Source organism: Capricornis sumatraensis, chromosome 16 (assembly GCF_032405125.1).
Source record: "Capricornis sumatraensis isolate serow.1 chromosome 16, serow.2, whole genome shotgun sequence".
Lineage (NCBI taxonomy): Eukaryota > Metazoa > Chordata > Mammalia > Artiodactyla > Bovidae > Capricornis > Capricornis sumatraensis.
In genome coordinates this window covers 53,524,073-53,536,502 of record NC_091084.1, presented here as the reverse complement: position 1 = coordinate 53,536,502, position 12,430 = coordinate 53,524,073, and the positions used below count along the sequence as shown (strand labels likewise).

At 46.7% G+C, this 12,430-nt stretch overlaps 1 protein-coding gene across 3 annotated transcripts in view; it reads left to right on the top strand.

Annotated features, from left to right (window-relative positions):
• FAM168A (family with sequence similarity 168 member A) overlaps positions 1-12,020 on the top strand; it is a 64,480-nt gene extending 52,460 nt beyond the window's left edge. For 2 of the 3 annotated variants that reach the window (XM_068989233.1, XM_068989234.1), the window contains 4 exons: positions 2,977-3,102; positions 9,466-9,608; positions 10,211-10,385; positions 11,908-12,020. In XM_068989233.1, coding sequence (XP_068845334.1) covers positions 2,977-3,102; positions 9,466-9,608; positions 10,211-10,385; positions 11,908-12,020 — 557 coding nt within the window. The remainder of the gene's footprint in view (positions 1-2,976; positions 3,103-9,465; positions 9,609-10,210; positions 10,386-11,907) is intronic. The other variant, XM_068989235.1, reaches the window with a different exon arrangement.
• Positions 12,021-12,430: the final 410 nt, after the last annotated feature.

The window sequence follows — 12,430 nt, the reverse complement described above, 5'->3', positions numbered from 1 at the left end:
ATTGTGAGACAACAAACCTGAAGTTTAGAAAGGTATAGTGACTTGCCCAAGGTCCCACAGCTAATAAGTGGCACAGCCCAGGCCAGAACTCAGATTTCCTGACACACTACATTGTTCAGGATGATGGTCCCTTGCTGCCTCTCCTCCTTGTAAGTGTGCTTAACAGATTGTTCAAGTGTCAGAGGGCGTGAGGGCCCCGTGTCCAGGGATGTGAACAACCCAGCACTTGGACGTGGGCAGCATGCTGTGACTGGGCCGTGGCCCTTCACTGCCACGGGTTCTCTCTCTTTTTAAATTGAGGAATAGTACATATACAGCACTCCATAAAGTTTCACCAGTCTCACACATGCACCTTAATAATATTTGACAAATATATACACATGTATTTATTCAAAATATAGATCATTTCTAGGAGTTGCTACGTTTTATGGCACCAGGAGCAGGCATGCCTGTCAGAGCAGCCTTCTCTGTTAACCATGCCTCTCAAAGCTTCAGTTGGATTGTCTTCATCCCACAACTGAGTTCTGAATCGCTACCAGCAGCAGGTTACTTTAGAATTGTACATGGACAAGGAGGATCATATGGTATATCTAATGAGGAGAGCAAATTGACAGCTGCTATTTGTTGTTTTTAGTCTTCATATTTATCCAGTTATGTAGATTATTATAGATTCATATATATAGAAAACTACAGAAATATTAGTTTTTGTGTTCTTTATAATGAAACCAGAAAAAAATATCCACTTCTTCACAAACATGTATAGTGTAGTTCACTGGCTCAGTTGGGAAACACATAAATCAAAGGCACAGTCGCACTTGCCTCTTTCCTGGCTAACCTGGAGCATTATTTTGCTGTGCGTGATGCTGTCTTGTTCACTCTCTGGTTGGCGTGTGGCTGTGTTGCATCCCCAGCTAGACCATAAATAACCTTGTGTGCGGTGCCCATGACCCACGTGTGTTTCTGTCCACCGTGGCACTCCCCTCAGTGCTGAGTGCAGTGTAGGCCTCAGTCGTGCTCTGGTTGATTTTGACTGACTTTGTCACATGGTCCTTCAGGCTAATGTCAGACTTTTGGTTTATGGTTAAAACTATGGTAAAGTATGCACCATTTGGGTTAGAAACTGGACCAGAATAGGACATCCAAATTCTCCACAGTTAGATTTCAGGCTCCTGCCCTCTGGTAGATTCCTGTGGGGTCCAGAGGGCCTGGGCTTGCTCTATCTGACTTCTTAGAGCTGAGTGTTATACTTTTTTAGGAAGTTGACTTAGGTGGTTAGGGCTTTCCAGCCAAGTGGAGTGGCAGGTTCTAAACTTGGAGCCATCTTAATAGGATTTTTCAACACTAATTGGTTCCTTTATTAATCCCCACCACTCCCCCCATCCCCGCCCCTCAGGAAAAGAAACTCAAGGTAATTGTTTAAAATTGACTGCCCTCCTCCTGTGTTGTCTGCAGAGTCATGATCTAATGTCTAGCAAAGGCCCTGGACTCTGCATGGAATTCTGCTGGATCTCAATTTCTTCTACCAGAATTCTCCTTTTAGTGTCACTTCCCTGCCCATGATTTCCTTCTCATTTCTCAGCATCTGCTGTATATATTGCGGGCCATTGATGCAAGCTCAGAATCAGCCCAGAACAGCTACACTCTTTTCCTTGGTTCAGCTAAAACAGCAGTGTCTTTGACCTCCTCCTCTGGCCGCAGTATTTTGATGACTGAAGGACACAAAGGCGTTTCCAGTTACCTGGACAGGCAGAGGGGTTTATGGGAATCTGTCTGGAGTGGACTATCCTTGTCCTGATGGAATGAGAGAGTATAGGCAAATTTGCTTCTCTTACTACCCTGTCTACCTCAGCCCCTTGTTAAAATGTTTCAAGTATATCCAACTGTTGCCAATACTAATATACTTTAAAACACCCCATATCCATGACTCCTAAGACCTTATTTGAGTGGAAAAGATACTGCTAAAATCATTTTTTAGTCGTAAGTAGAAATTTGGGTCAGGAATATTTCTCCTCTAGTGTTTGAAAATAGATCAAGGGAGATACCTAAAACGTTAAGCAGCCCCCTCCTTTGAAACTGTATTCCTCACCCTCCCTACAGGACACATGAAGGTAAGTTTTTTGAGTCACTCCCCACTTCTAGAACATAGGAAGCATCATCCTTCAAATTTCTCAAGCTGAGCTTTGAGTCAGCCTGGAAAGTCTCTGCAGATTTCTTTCAAACTGGGCCTCATCTCTATTTCACATCTGCTCTAAGGTTGACAGTTGCTTTCTTGATGGCCCAGAAGATTTCGTCTCTAATTCATGAGGCCATGTCTCAGGTGGAGCACTGCAGCAGGAGGTACAAAGGGTGTGCCAGAGGTCTGTCTGCCTGCTCCCCGCTAGGTGCACAGGAGAAGGAGTTTGCAGGGAGAGTCCCGCTGGACAGCCTGTGCCTTCCAGGCTGCCAAAGCTCAGTCCCTTTACAAGAGATGGCAGTCCAGCAAGGTTCACGTCAGGTGGTAATTAGCATTCTGGGGTCTCTCTTTGAAAGCAGTTGTTAAATACACCTCCAGCTGAGATTTCAGGCATGAAAAAGGAGTACTCAGTTGATCTGGCCCAGTAGGCAGTCAGAGGTTCCAAGTTGCTACACATTAACAAGAAAGTGGCTAAGGTATATCTCAGAGCCTTAGGCCAGAATGCCAGACAGTAGAAGGTGGTATTCATAAGCATTGTCATGCTTTTAGTAGTGGGTAGAAAATCCCAACTCTCCTGATTAGTGTAAGGTCAGATTTCCTCAGCTTCAAATCATTTAGAAGCTCATTTCAGCACTCCTCCCAACCACTCACCCATCTCAGAAAAGCTGAACCATCCTGTGTGTCTGAACGGGGCCCCTTGGGTTATATGTTTCCGTCCAGCCCAAGACCCTTGCTTTGTGTCTGTGATTGGTGGTGCCCACTTCTTATTTCTGCCTAATGCCATTCTTGTGTCTTCCCTTAAGCAACTCTGCTGATGAAACAGGCCTGGCCACAGAACTCGTCTTCCTGTGGCACTGAAGGCACCTTCCACCTCCCAGTGGACACCGGGACCGAGAACCGAACTTACCAAGCATCCTCTGCGGCTTTCAGTAAATACAGCCTGTCTCCTCCTTTCCTTGTTCCCCTTGGTTGGGACTGATTTGTCTCTTAGGAAGAAAGGAAAGGGAACTTTAAAAACTGACATTTGTAAGACAATGTTTTAAGAGGTTCTCTCTCCTACCCACCGAAAAATTGGCCCTCCTCATACAGGAGCCTGGTGGGCTGCCGTCTATGGGGTCGCACAGAGTCAGATACGACTGAAGCGACTTAGCAGCAGCAGCAGCAGCATACAGGGAAAGATCATCCTCTTTAATCATGCACCCCACTTTGAGGAGACACAAAGCAGTGAGGGAGAGAGAAGGAAGTACTCATCTGCCAATAAGTTTGATGAGGGAAGGACCGTTACTGCATTTCAGGGGAAAAGACAGAGGGCAGTTTAAAGGCTTGTGGACTTTTGGACAGAGGGGCCTCCTCCAGCTAGCACAAGGATTTTCAGCCTCAGCACTGTGGACATCAGGAGCAGATAATTCTTAGTTGGGAGGTGGCTTTGTTGTACAAAATTGCCCCTTGCTTAAGAAACACTGCCCCTTGCATGGAAGCTACACTATGGAAGCAACGTAAGTGCAGGGGGTCCTGGTGGAGGCCGGAAATTGGTCTGGCTGGTCAGATGGGTCCCATTCACTCGAGGCTCAGTGGATTGACCGATGGTTTCACTTTCACCTCTGATTTTTAACACAAAATGACTCCACTAGGTAAAATGAGGGCCAGTGTTCAGAAATTACTGAGTGGCATTTTGACTCTGTGTAAGGAAAATCTTCATGCTTTCTTGGAGCCGTCCAAAAGAGGAATAGCTGGCTTTGCATGTGGTAAGCGCCTGTTTCTTAAGTTGTGCCAACATGGGCTGGTCAGGCCCTCAGAGGGATGTCGCAGACTAGGCCCATGGTCTGGGGTTCAATGAAGTATTACTCTATTAAGTAAGTAAATTAGAAGAATATGTTGTATTTAAAGTTTTTCATTAAAGTGTTATTTTTTCCTTAGTTATCATTGCCCCTTCATGTCAACATAAACTAGTTTATACAACATAACTCTCACCTTTTGAAGAACATGCTTTCATGATCACCCTCTCATTTAATCTACATGATATTTGGGTGGATTTTTATTCTATTTCGAAAGCTGAAGCTCAGAAAGGTAATATGCCCAATGCAGCACAACTGAAGAAAGGTTTCACCCAGGATAAGTTTCTATTACTGACTTTTTTCTTGAGATTAATTTTACTGTTTTTTAAGAGAGAGACAATAGCAGTAGGGAGTTTTTCCAGATAACCTATGATATGATATAGGTGCACGGGCATATAATACATCTCTTGTATCTGCACATAGGGAGGTACATGCATACAGACACACCTACTATGTAGCAGAAAGAAACCTGGAGTGGAAGACCAAAAGATTTGGATTATAGACTTGGTTCTGTGTAACCTTGAATAATTCCCATGCTTTGGACCTTATTTTTTCCAAAGGTAAAATGAGACTAGACTAGGTCATCTTGGTGCTATATACCCAATATCCTCCACCCCGTCAGAGGCCTTCTCTCCAGCTGCCAACTAGCCTTTGTTCACACGTCTCCAAGTGTGGAGTATTCATTCCCTCCAGAGGCAGTCCTTTCCACAGCGGGGAAGTATCTGTATTAGAAGGCCTTGCCTTTCACCATGTTAACCTCTTCCTGAAGTTCCACTGAACTGTCCAGTAGCTATAGCCCACTGTCCTCTCACAGGCTCTCACAGTCACTAGCAAGGGCCAAGGCATACCCCCTTTCTTATAATTTATAAATAGAGGTAGGATTGACTGGTCCTCCCATATCCCTCCAGAGTTTCTCCCAGCACACAGATTTTGTGGCTTCTAATACCAGAGAAAACTCGGGACCCTTTGAAAAATTCAGTTTAATTTCACTAACACTTGCTAAGCCTGTTTGTAATTAGGTCTCCCTCCTACTTAGCACTCTCTTGTTCAGCTGCCAACAAGGAGACTTGGGGGTCAAGGCAAGTCTCATACATAGAGCTTTGTCCAGACATATAAATCTGATAGTCAATAAACCGATCAGTCTAAAAGGTATCCTTGATGTGAGCATCAATGCATTTGAAAGTGGTAGGGGCTCTCCAGCTGAAAAAGATTTATGACAGTGCAGAAGGATTAAAGAGAGGGCTAAAAAGGTTTTATCTTGCTAATATACGCACTCTCTTTATTACCCTATTTGATGGACTTTAAAATATGGTTAGGAACCTGAGAGAAAGAATAGGGTACCATAAACAAAGCCTTTTTCAAAAGACAGGGCTGGGACTGCTAGTGACTGAATTCCTTTTTTCTCTCACAATATTGCCTTTAATGAAATGGGGACACAAAGGCCAATATACCAGATGCCCAAGATTGGACTACAGAGACAGACATATGATCCAAAAGGAACTCTGCCCAGGGCATGGTAAGCCCTGATCTCTGGGCCCAGCTCTGCACTGATTGGCTGCACAGTTTTGGAAACGTTGCTGCTCCCCTGGGCTCTAGATTCTTCACCTGAATTGGAGAGGATTGAATTCAAGTCTCTAATGTCCTTAAGGGATAGCATTCCAAAGTCCTAGTTCTGTAACCTTCAGACTTAGGTAGAACTCTTTTCAGGAGACCCAGGCCTCAAGTGATGAGTTGAGTCTAAGTTCATTTGAGCAAAATCAATGAGTCTTTGTTTTGACTTGGTTTTGTTTTGTTTGTATGAAGTCCAACAGCTTTTTTTCCTCTTTAATTTAGGTGCATAAAGTAGTAAACCCTGAATTCTGTGATACTTGAGGTAGCCCAGGGGAATTTCCAGTGATCCTCAAAGGTGTGGACAGGACCGTCAGTCAGTTACGGAATGTCCTCTACAAGGATTTTCTCATAAAAGTCTCACTGAAATACTCACAGCTTAGAGTATCAGCACTGGAAAGATCTTCTGATATTATCTAGTCCAATGAACGTATTCCTTAAGAGAAGAATTGACGTGACTCACTGACGGAGCCCAGGACTTGGGACTGTAGTTCGAGGAGGGAGCACCGAGTCCTGGGTGCTCGTGAGCACCGAGTCCTGGGTGCTCGTCAGCAGTCGCTTGCTTGCTCTCGTTGTCTTCTGTGCAGAAACATCTGTGCTGGTCTTGATGCTCTCTAAGAAGTCTTCTAGCTCTGCAGTTTCGCCTCTCCCCCCTCGACCTCTCTGGACAAATGGGCAAGGCTAAACTGATTTGTATTCTGAGTTCATGTGTGTCTATTTCATAACATGAAGAAAGGAAACACTCTCAGACAAGGTTATTCTTAGATGTAGAAACCAAATTCTACTGCAGTCTCTGGGCGCCTCTTGATTTCCCTCAGAGGGACAGTCTCAACACTTTGTGAGATGTGGTTGTCCTTGTGACACAGAAGGTGAGTGCAGGCTTCCCAGAGGATAGAACTTGAGCACACATTGTCTGGGAGCATAAAGGAGAGTCTAGCACCACTGGTGTGTTAACTTTAAAGAATCTTAAAATCATGGCATTTTAAACCACTAAAGTTAAAAATTTTAGAATCCTGAAGTCTGTGTTCCAAGTTGGATCCCACCATGAAAGTCATGGTTTAGCTTTCAGATCAGTCTCTGCTGGTACACTTCCCAGGACAGGAAGCTTACTGTTCTCTCTACAGGGAGAGAGAAAGGAATAATAGGTAACCTATATGAACTATTCTTATTGTGTCGGGCTTTCTTCTAAGGGCTTTGCACTTATTAATGTATTCATCACTATAACCCTATGAAGTAAGTGATATTATTATCATCCCCATTTTATAGATGATGAAACTGATGTATTCTACAGCTGTTAAGTAGGAGACCCAGGCAGTCAGTCTGACTCCAGACTGCTCAGCACCATAACCCTATGCTATATAGCTTTCAGAGATAGGGATTCTTAGGATTTGGGGGTGTCCTGCCCTCCTGCATGGAAGAGGGGTGCTCTCCATTCTGGCAGGACTCCCTATAGTGTTTTATTTCTTTAAGTCAGGAGTTAACAGGCTTTTCCTGTAAAGGGACAGATAATAAATATTTTAGGGTATTCAGGCCTTATGGTCTCTGACATAACCACCATTCAGCCAGTAAAGCAGCCATAGTCAGAATGTAAATGAATGGGCATGGCTGTGTTACAGTAAAACTTGATTTACTAAAACAAGCTGCAGTCACACACACACAAATTGTGGTTTGCATGTTTCAAATGTAAATAGTATGAGTAAAAGATCCTGTGGTAAATCTGGAAATAGTCTCCTGCATATGCCTGTCCTTTGAGATTCACATTTCATCCTATTACTTTAAAACTTGTCACTGTCATGGAATAAAACCTCTTTCTCTTTTATTTTATATTTCTCCTCCTCCTCTCCCTCCTCCCCTCTTCTCTCCCTTTCTCTCCCACCTTCTTCTTCTTTGGGGGAAGGGGGCAGAATAGCAATTAGGCTCCCTTAGCATCATAGTCCATGCTCTTGGGACATGCCCATCTTGAGAATCCCCTTTGTTCTACAGACAAGTAAACTGTCTCTGGTTGAAATACAGCTCAAACAGCTCCTAGACATGTGCAAACCTACGCTCCTTGACTTCCCCCACAGTATCTGCTTCTCCCGGGACCACATTTCATGATTAGCTGTGCAGTCTGGAATCTTGGAGGAATCTGCTGTAGACTTCTTCCTTAACTGACTCACATCTCCACTTCAGTTAGTTTCTAATTCTTACCAATGCTCTCTTCTCATTAGTGTATTTTTCTCCACTCCATCCTCATTGCTACTTATTTCTCAAGCATGTTTGACCACAAAATCAGCTTCTCCAGTTTTTCACAGAACAAACTATGAATCTACAGGTGGAAAGATAAATGGCATGATTCCAGGGAAGAGGACAGGACACCTATTGGTAGTGCCTTGTGTGGTAACTACACAGTAGCTTTCACATCCTCCTGAGTACCTCATCAGGGTATGCCCAAGCTGTGGTGTGACCTGAGAGAGATTTGTGACTGTATGGCAGCCTGCTTTAAATGGGGGTTAGGGTAGAAGAGACCCAGTGTCTTTAAAACAATGGGATTTTAGTTCAGGAAGAGATCTTCATTCTTAGCCTTCTAATTTTACAAAATAAGAAACTAAGGCCCAGAGACTTGGCAGTAAATTGGAGGAAAGCCTGGACTGAAGCCTGGACCCTTTCTCTTCCAGTAAAGCACCCTCTTTACTCTGCCTCCAGTTCCTTCTTACAAAAACAGCTCCATGTTACTGAATGGGTCCTTGTTGAGTGTCTTGTAGGCAAAAGACCTGAAGCTAAGAGAGGTTTCGTGATGTGTCAGCCAGACTAAGTCAGGATGGAGGACCACAGGGAAGAATCTCCAGCAACACCCCATTGGCGATCCAAAGCCAAGGTCCCCTGGCACTGTCCCTTCAACTCAGAGAGTGGGGCTGCCTGATGATCGCTCAGTTTCCATAGAATCATTCCATGTTGTGATTCTCTAAGGACATAGCCTTGTTCCTGAGTGATTTATGTTTCAAGTTTTTCCTATGAACTTAGGATCTGACTCTCTTTTCCAGAAATTCAAAGGCAGCATAGTTTGTGTGAATGGCTGATTGTGAACTTCTCGGAGCCTGACTTCTCAGCCCCCCTCCCCAGCTTCTGTCCACCCTGCTGACCAGACGTGGCCTGGGTTCCAGGTCGATGTGAATCTTTTTTATCCTGACTTCAGTCTTTCAAGCAGTGGTGGCCCTCCTCCAAGCCCCAGGAGGGGAGGAAAAGCCAGCTATGTAGAGCAAAGATTTTTAGCATCTCACCAAAGGAGGATCTCTGAATGGTGTTTTGTCTGAGGGTTCCACCTTAAAACTTGACAGGGAAGAGGAGGAGTATGGTGGAGAGTAATTCATAAAGGGAGAGAGATATAAGGAGAAAAGAGAGAGTAAGGGAGAAAGCAAGACAGAAGCAGCCGCAGCAGATGCCCCAGGGTACTGAGTGAAGAGATTGAAAAGCAAGAAGAGAGAGTGCAGTACAGAGCAAGCAGATTGAGGGTCTCCCGTCCACATGTACCTGCCTGTCTCATGGTACAGGTTTCAGAATCCTAGACTGTCCGAGTTTCAAGGGCCCCTTAAGAGGTCATCTGGTCCCAGCCTCTTATCTGTGTCTCAGAGCCCTGAGACATGGAGAAACAAAAGATGCCACACATGCAGCCCTATGCACCAGGACTGAGGGAGCTGCTTCTGGGCCCAGGGCTCTCTGGGTGGAGCCCTGTACTCTGTCTGTTCTCATCTGTGTTTCCAGCCTGGATTCAGCCCATGCTTGTCTGGGGAGTCGTGACTGGGACCTGCTGCCTCCCAGCGATGCTGTTCTGCCAACTAATTGGAAGTCTCTCTTATTGCCTTGGTACAGGATATACTGCAGGGACACCATACAAAGTCCCACCGACCCAGAGTAATACTGCTCCGCCCCCCTACTCCCCTTCACCCAACCCCTACCAGACGGCCATGTATCCAATCAGAAGTGCCTACCCCCAGCAGAATCTGTATGCCCAGGTAAGTTCATGTAGAAGCCTGGGTCCACCTCTTCTGCAGGTAAAGGAGCCACAAGCCTGGGTGGGTGGGGTGGAGGGGGAGGAAAAGAGAGTTTGTGGCTCTGATCAGCTGTCATTCTTGTGTCACTGAAGCAGTAACCTTACAGCCTAAACACACCCTCACTCTACCTCAGTCCACAGTCAGAAGCTCTTGTTATTATTTAGTAGAAGCATTTGAGAAGCTCTGGATTAAGATGATCCAAGCCTTCTGTCCACTCTGCCCAGAGATCAGCAGACCTGTGGGCTGTGACGGCAGAACGCTGTCATGTGATCCAGGCAGTGGGGTGTCACCTCAGACCATTGTCTCCATCGTCAACCTTTTTGCCTAAAAGGAAATATATAGTAAGAGACATTTGGGGAAGCGCTCTGCATTTAGGACATTTTTCTAGTATGTAAAATGGCAGCATTCACACCAGCACGGTACTTCCACGAGCAGAGCCCCAGACCTTGTGGCCCTGGGCCAGAGATTCTCAGACACCATCGCTTAATGTTTGAGACAGGCTCCCCTCCCCTCTCTCCCCACCTCTCCAAAAGCCGGTGTGACCTCAGCCCCTCTTCCCCCAGGGAGCTTACTATACACAGCCGGTGTATGCTGCCCAGCCCCATGTCATCCACCACACCACGGTCGTCCAGCCCAACAGCATTCCCTCTGCTATCTACCCGGCGCCTGTCGCCGCTCCCAGGACCAACGGCGTGGCCATGGGAATGGTGGCCGGCACCACCATGGCAATGTCAGCAGGTAAGGGCAGCATCTATGTCAATGTCCATTCCCTTCCTCCAGGAACTCACGACAGAGTGGAAAACACAGTCATGGGATCGACTGTAGCATAACATGAAGAATCCTGTGCCTGGGAGTTGTAGGGACCCTCTAACTCTGTCCACAGGGCTGTGGAAGATTTCACCATGGAGGATGTAGTGAGCTAGGCCTTAAAAGGTGAACAGAGGCTAATCAGAGAGATGAAAGAGGGAAGGGCAGTCCAGGGGAGAGAACATGAGTAAAGCACATTCACAGAATGGACATGGTATAAATCACTTAGAAAATGAGAGCGTGGAGTTGGAAGGGTGGCTGGAGCAGTTGTCAGAGATAAAGTGGTGGAGAGTCTCGAATACGTAGGTAACAGGGAGCTAGCAGAGAGGTTTAAGCATGGGAGAGAGAGGTTTGTCTAATCGTTCTCTCTGACTGCAAGGTGGAGACAGCTGGGTCGAGGGGACATGGGGGGAAAGCTGTGCTTTAGAGGACAGATGATGATGCTAGGACTCTGCTAGCAGCAGAGTTCCAAACAGGAGGGCACAGGGCAGTGTTCTTTAGCAGGCAGGAGCTTCGGGACCTGTCCAGTAACTAATTGCGTGTCTTGGAAGAAACAGGAGTCCAGGAGAACCCCTTCTCCATTTCTGGCTTACTCCAGAAGCCCCGAGGATGGAGTTAGGGAGAGACACCAGAGGAAAAGCGGGCTTCCCTGGTGGCTTAGAGGGTAAAACGTCCACCTACAACGCAGGAGACCTGGGTTCAGGAAGATCCCCTGGAGAAGGAAATGGCAACCCACTCCAGTACTCTTGCCTGGAAAATCCCATGGACGGAGGAGCCTGGGAGGCTGCAGTCCATGGGGTCACAAAGAGTCGGACACCACTGAGCGACTTCACTTCACCAGAGGAAGAGCAGGTTTGGGGAAGTCTTTGGATGAGTTGGCACTAGAAGAAGAGCATGAGAAGACAAGAGAGCCCTGAATAACCTTTAGAGACCCAACTTTCAGAGAATCAGCGAGGTCATCTTCTGGGGAAAGAGAGTACAAGGGCTTGAGTGGGCAGGAGGTGGGAGTTGGGATTTTCCTCTGCCCCTTATGTAAGCATTGAGGCCTCTCACTCCCCGGATCAGGTCAGCAAGCTGATGGAGATCTGCTGGGTGCCAGCCTTATTGTTTGGGTCCTGGGGACCAAATACCGATAGACCAAACCAGAGGCCTACCCTTAGGAACAGCTAGGTTAGTGGGACGACCAGCGCCACATAAAGCAGCAGACACCTCTCAGTGTGATGTGCAGTGAGAGTGGCACACAGAGAAGAGTGAAGGGAGGCCGCTGAAGACTGGCTGTCCTGGAGCATCAGGAAGGTTTCCCCTCGGGAGATGGCTCCTGGCAAGGTGGGGAGGGCTGGGCGGCAGCTCATGAGCGGGAGGGGAGCAGCTGTGAGAGATCACGGCCCTTCCTCCTCACCCCAGCACCTGGGACGGCCTCATCAGGCTTGCTCTTCTCCTTCCGGATGCTCAGGTACCCTGCTGACTGCACCCCAGCACACCGCGATCGGGGCACACCCTGTCTCCATGCCAACATACAGGGCCCAAGGGGCCCCTGCGTACAGCTATGTGCCCCCGCACTGGTAAAGCCTGCACCCATCCAAGTGAGTGGGGACCGGGTGCGAGGTGGGAGGGTGACCAGCTAGCAGAACTGTCCCACAGCCCCTGGCTTGGCCCAGCACAGCTGTCAGCAGGGGCAGGTGACAGTTACTAGTCGCTTTCCTGCTCCAGCTTCAGCAGTATCACTCTTTATGACAGCTGTCATTTTCTATATATTCTAGATACTTTACATATGTTATCTCATGATCTGCACAGTAGCTCTGTGAAGTAAGGATCGTTGCTCTATTTTACAGATAAATATATAGTTTAGTATCACTTAACTAGTAAAAACTAACCTGGGACTTGAACTCCAATCCTCTAGTACTAAATTTTGTACTCTTTACTTCAGACTTCTTCTAACTGTGGGCCTATCCTTCCAATGAACTTTTATCGCAGTC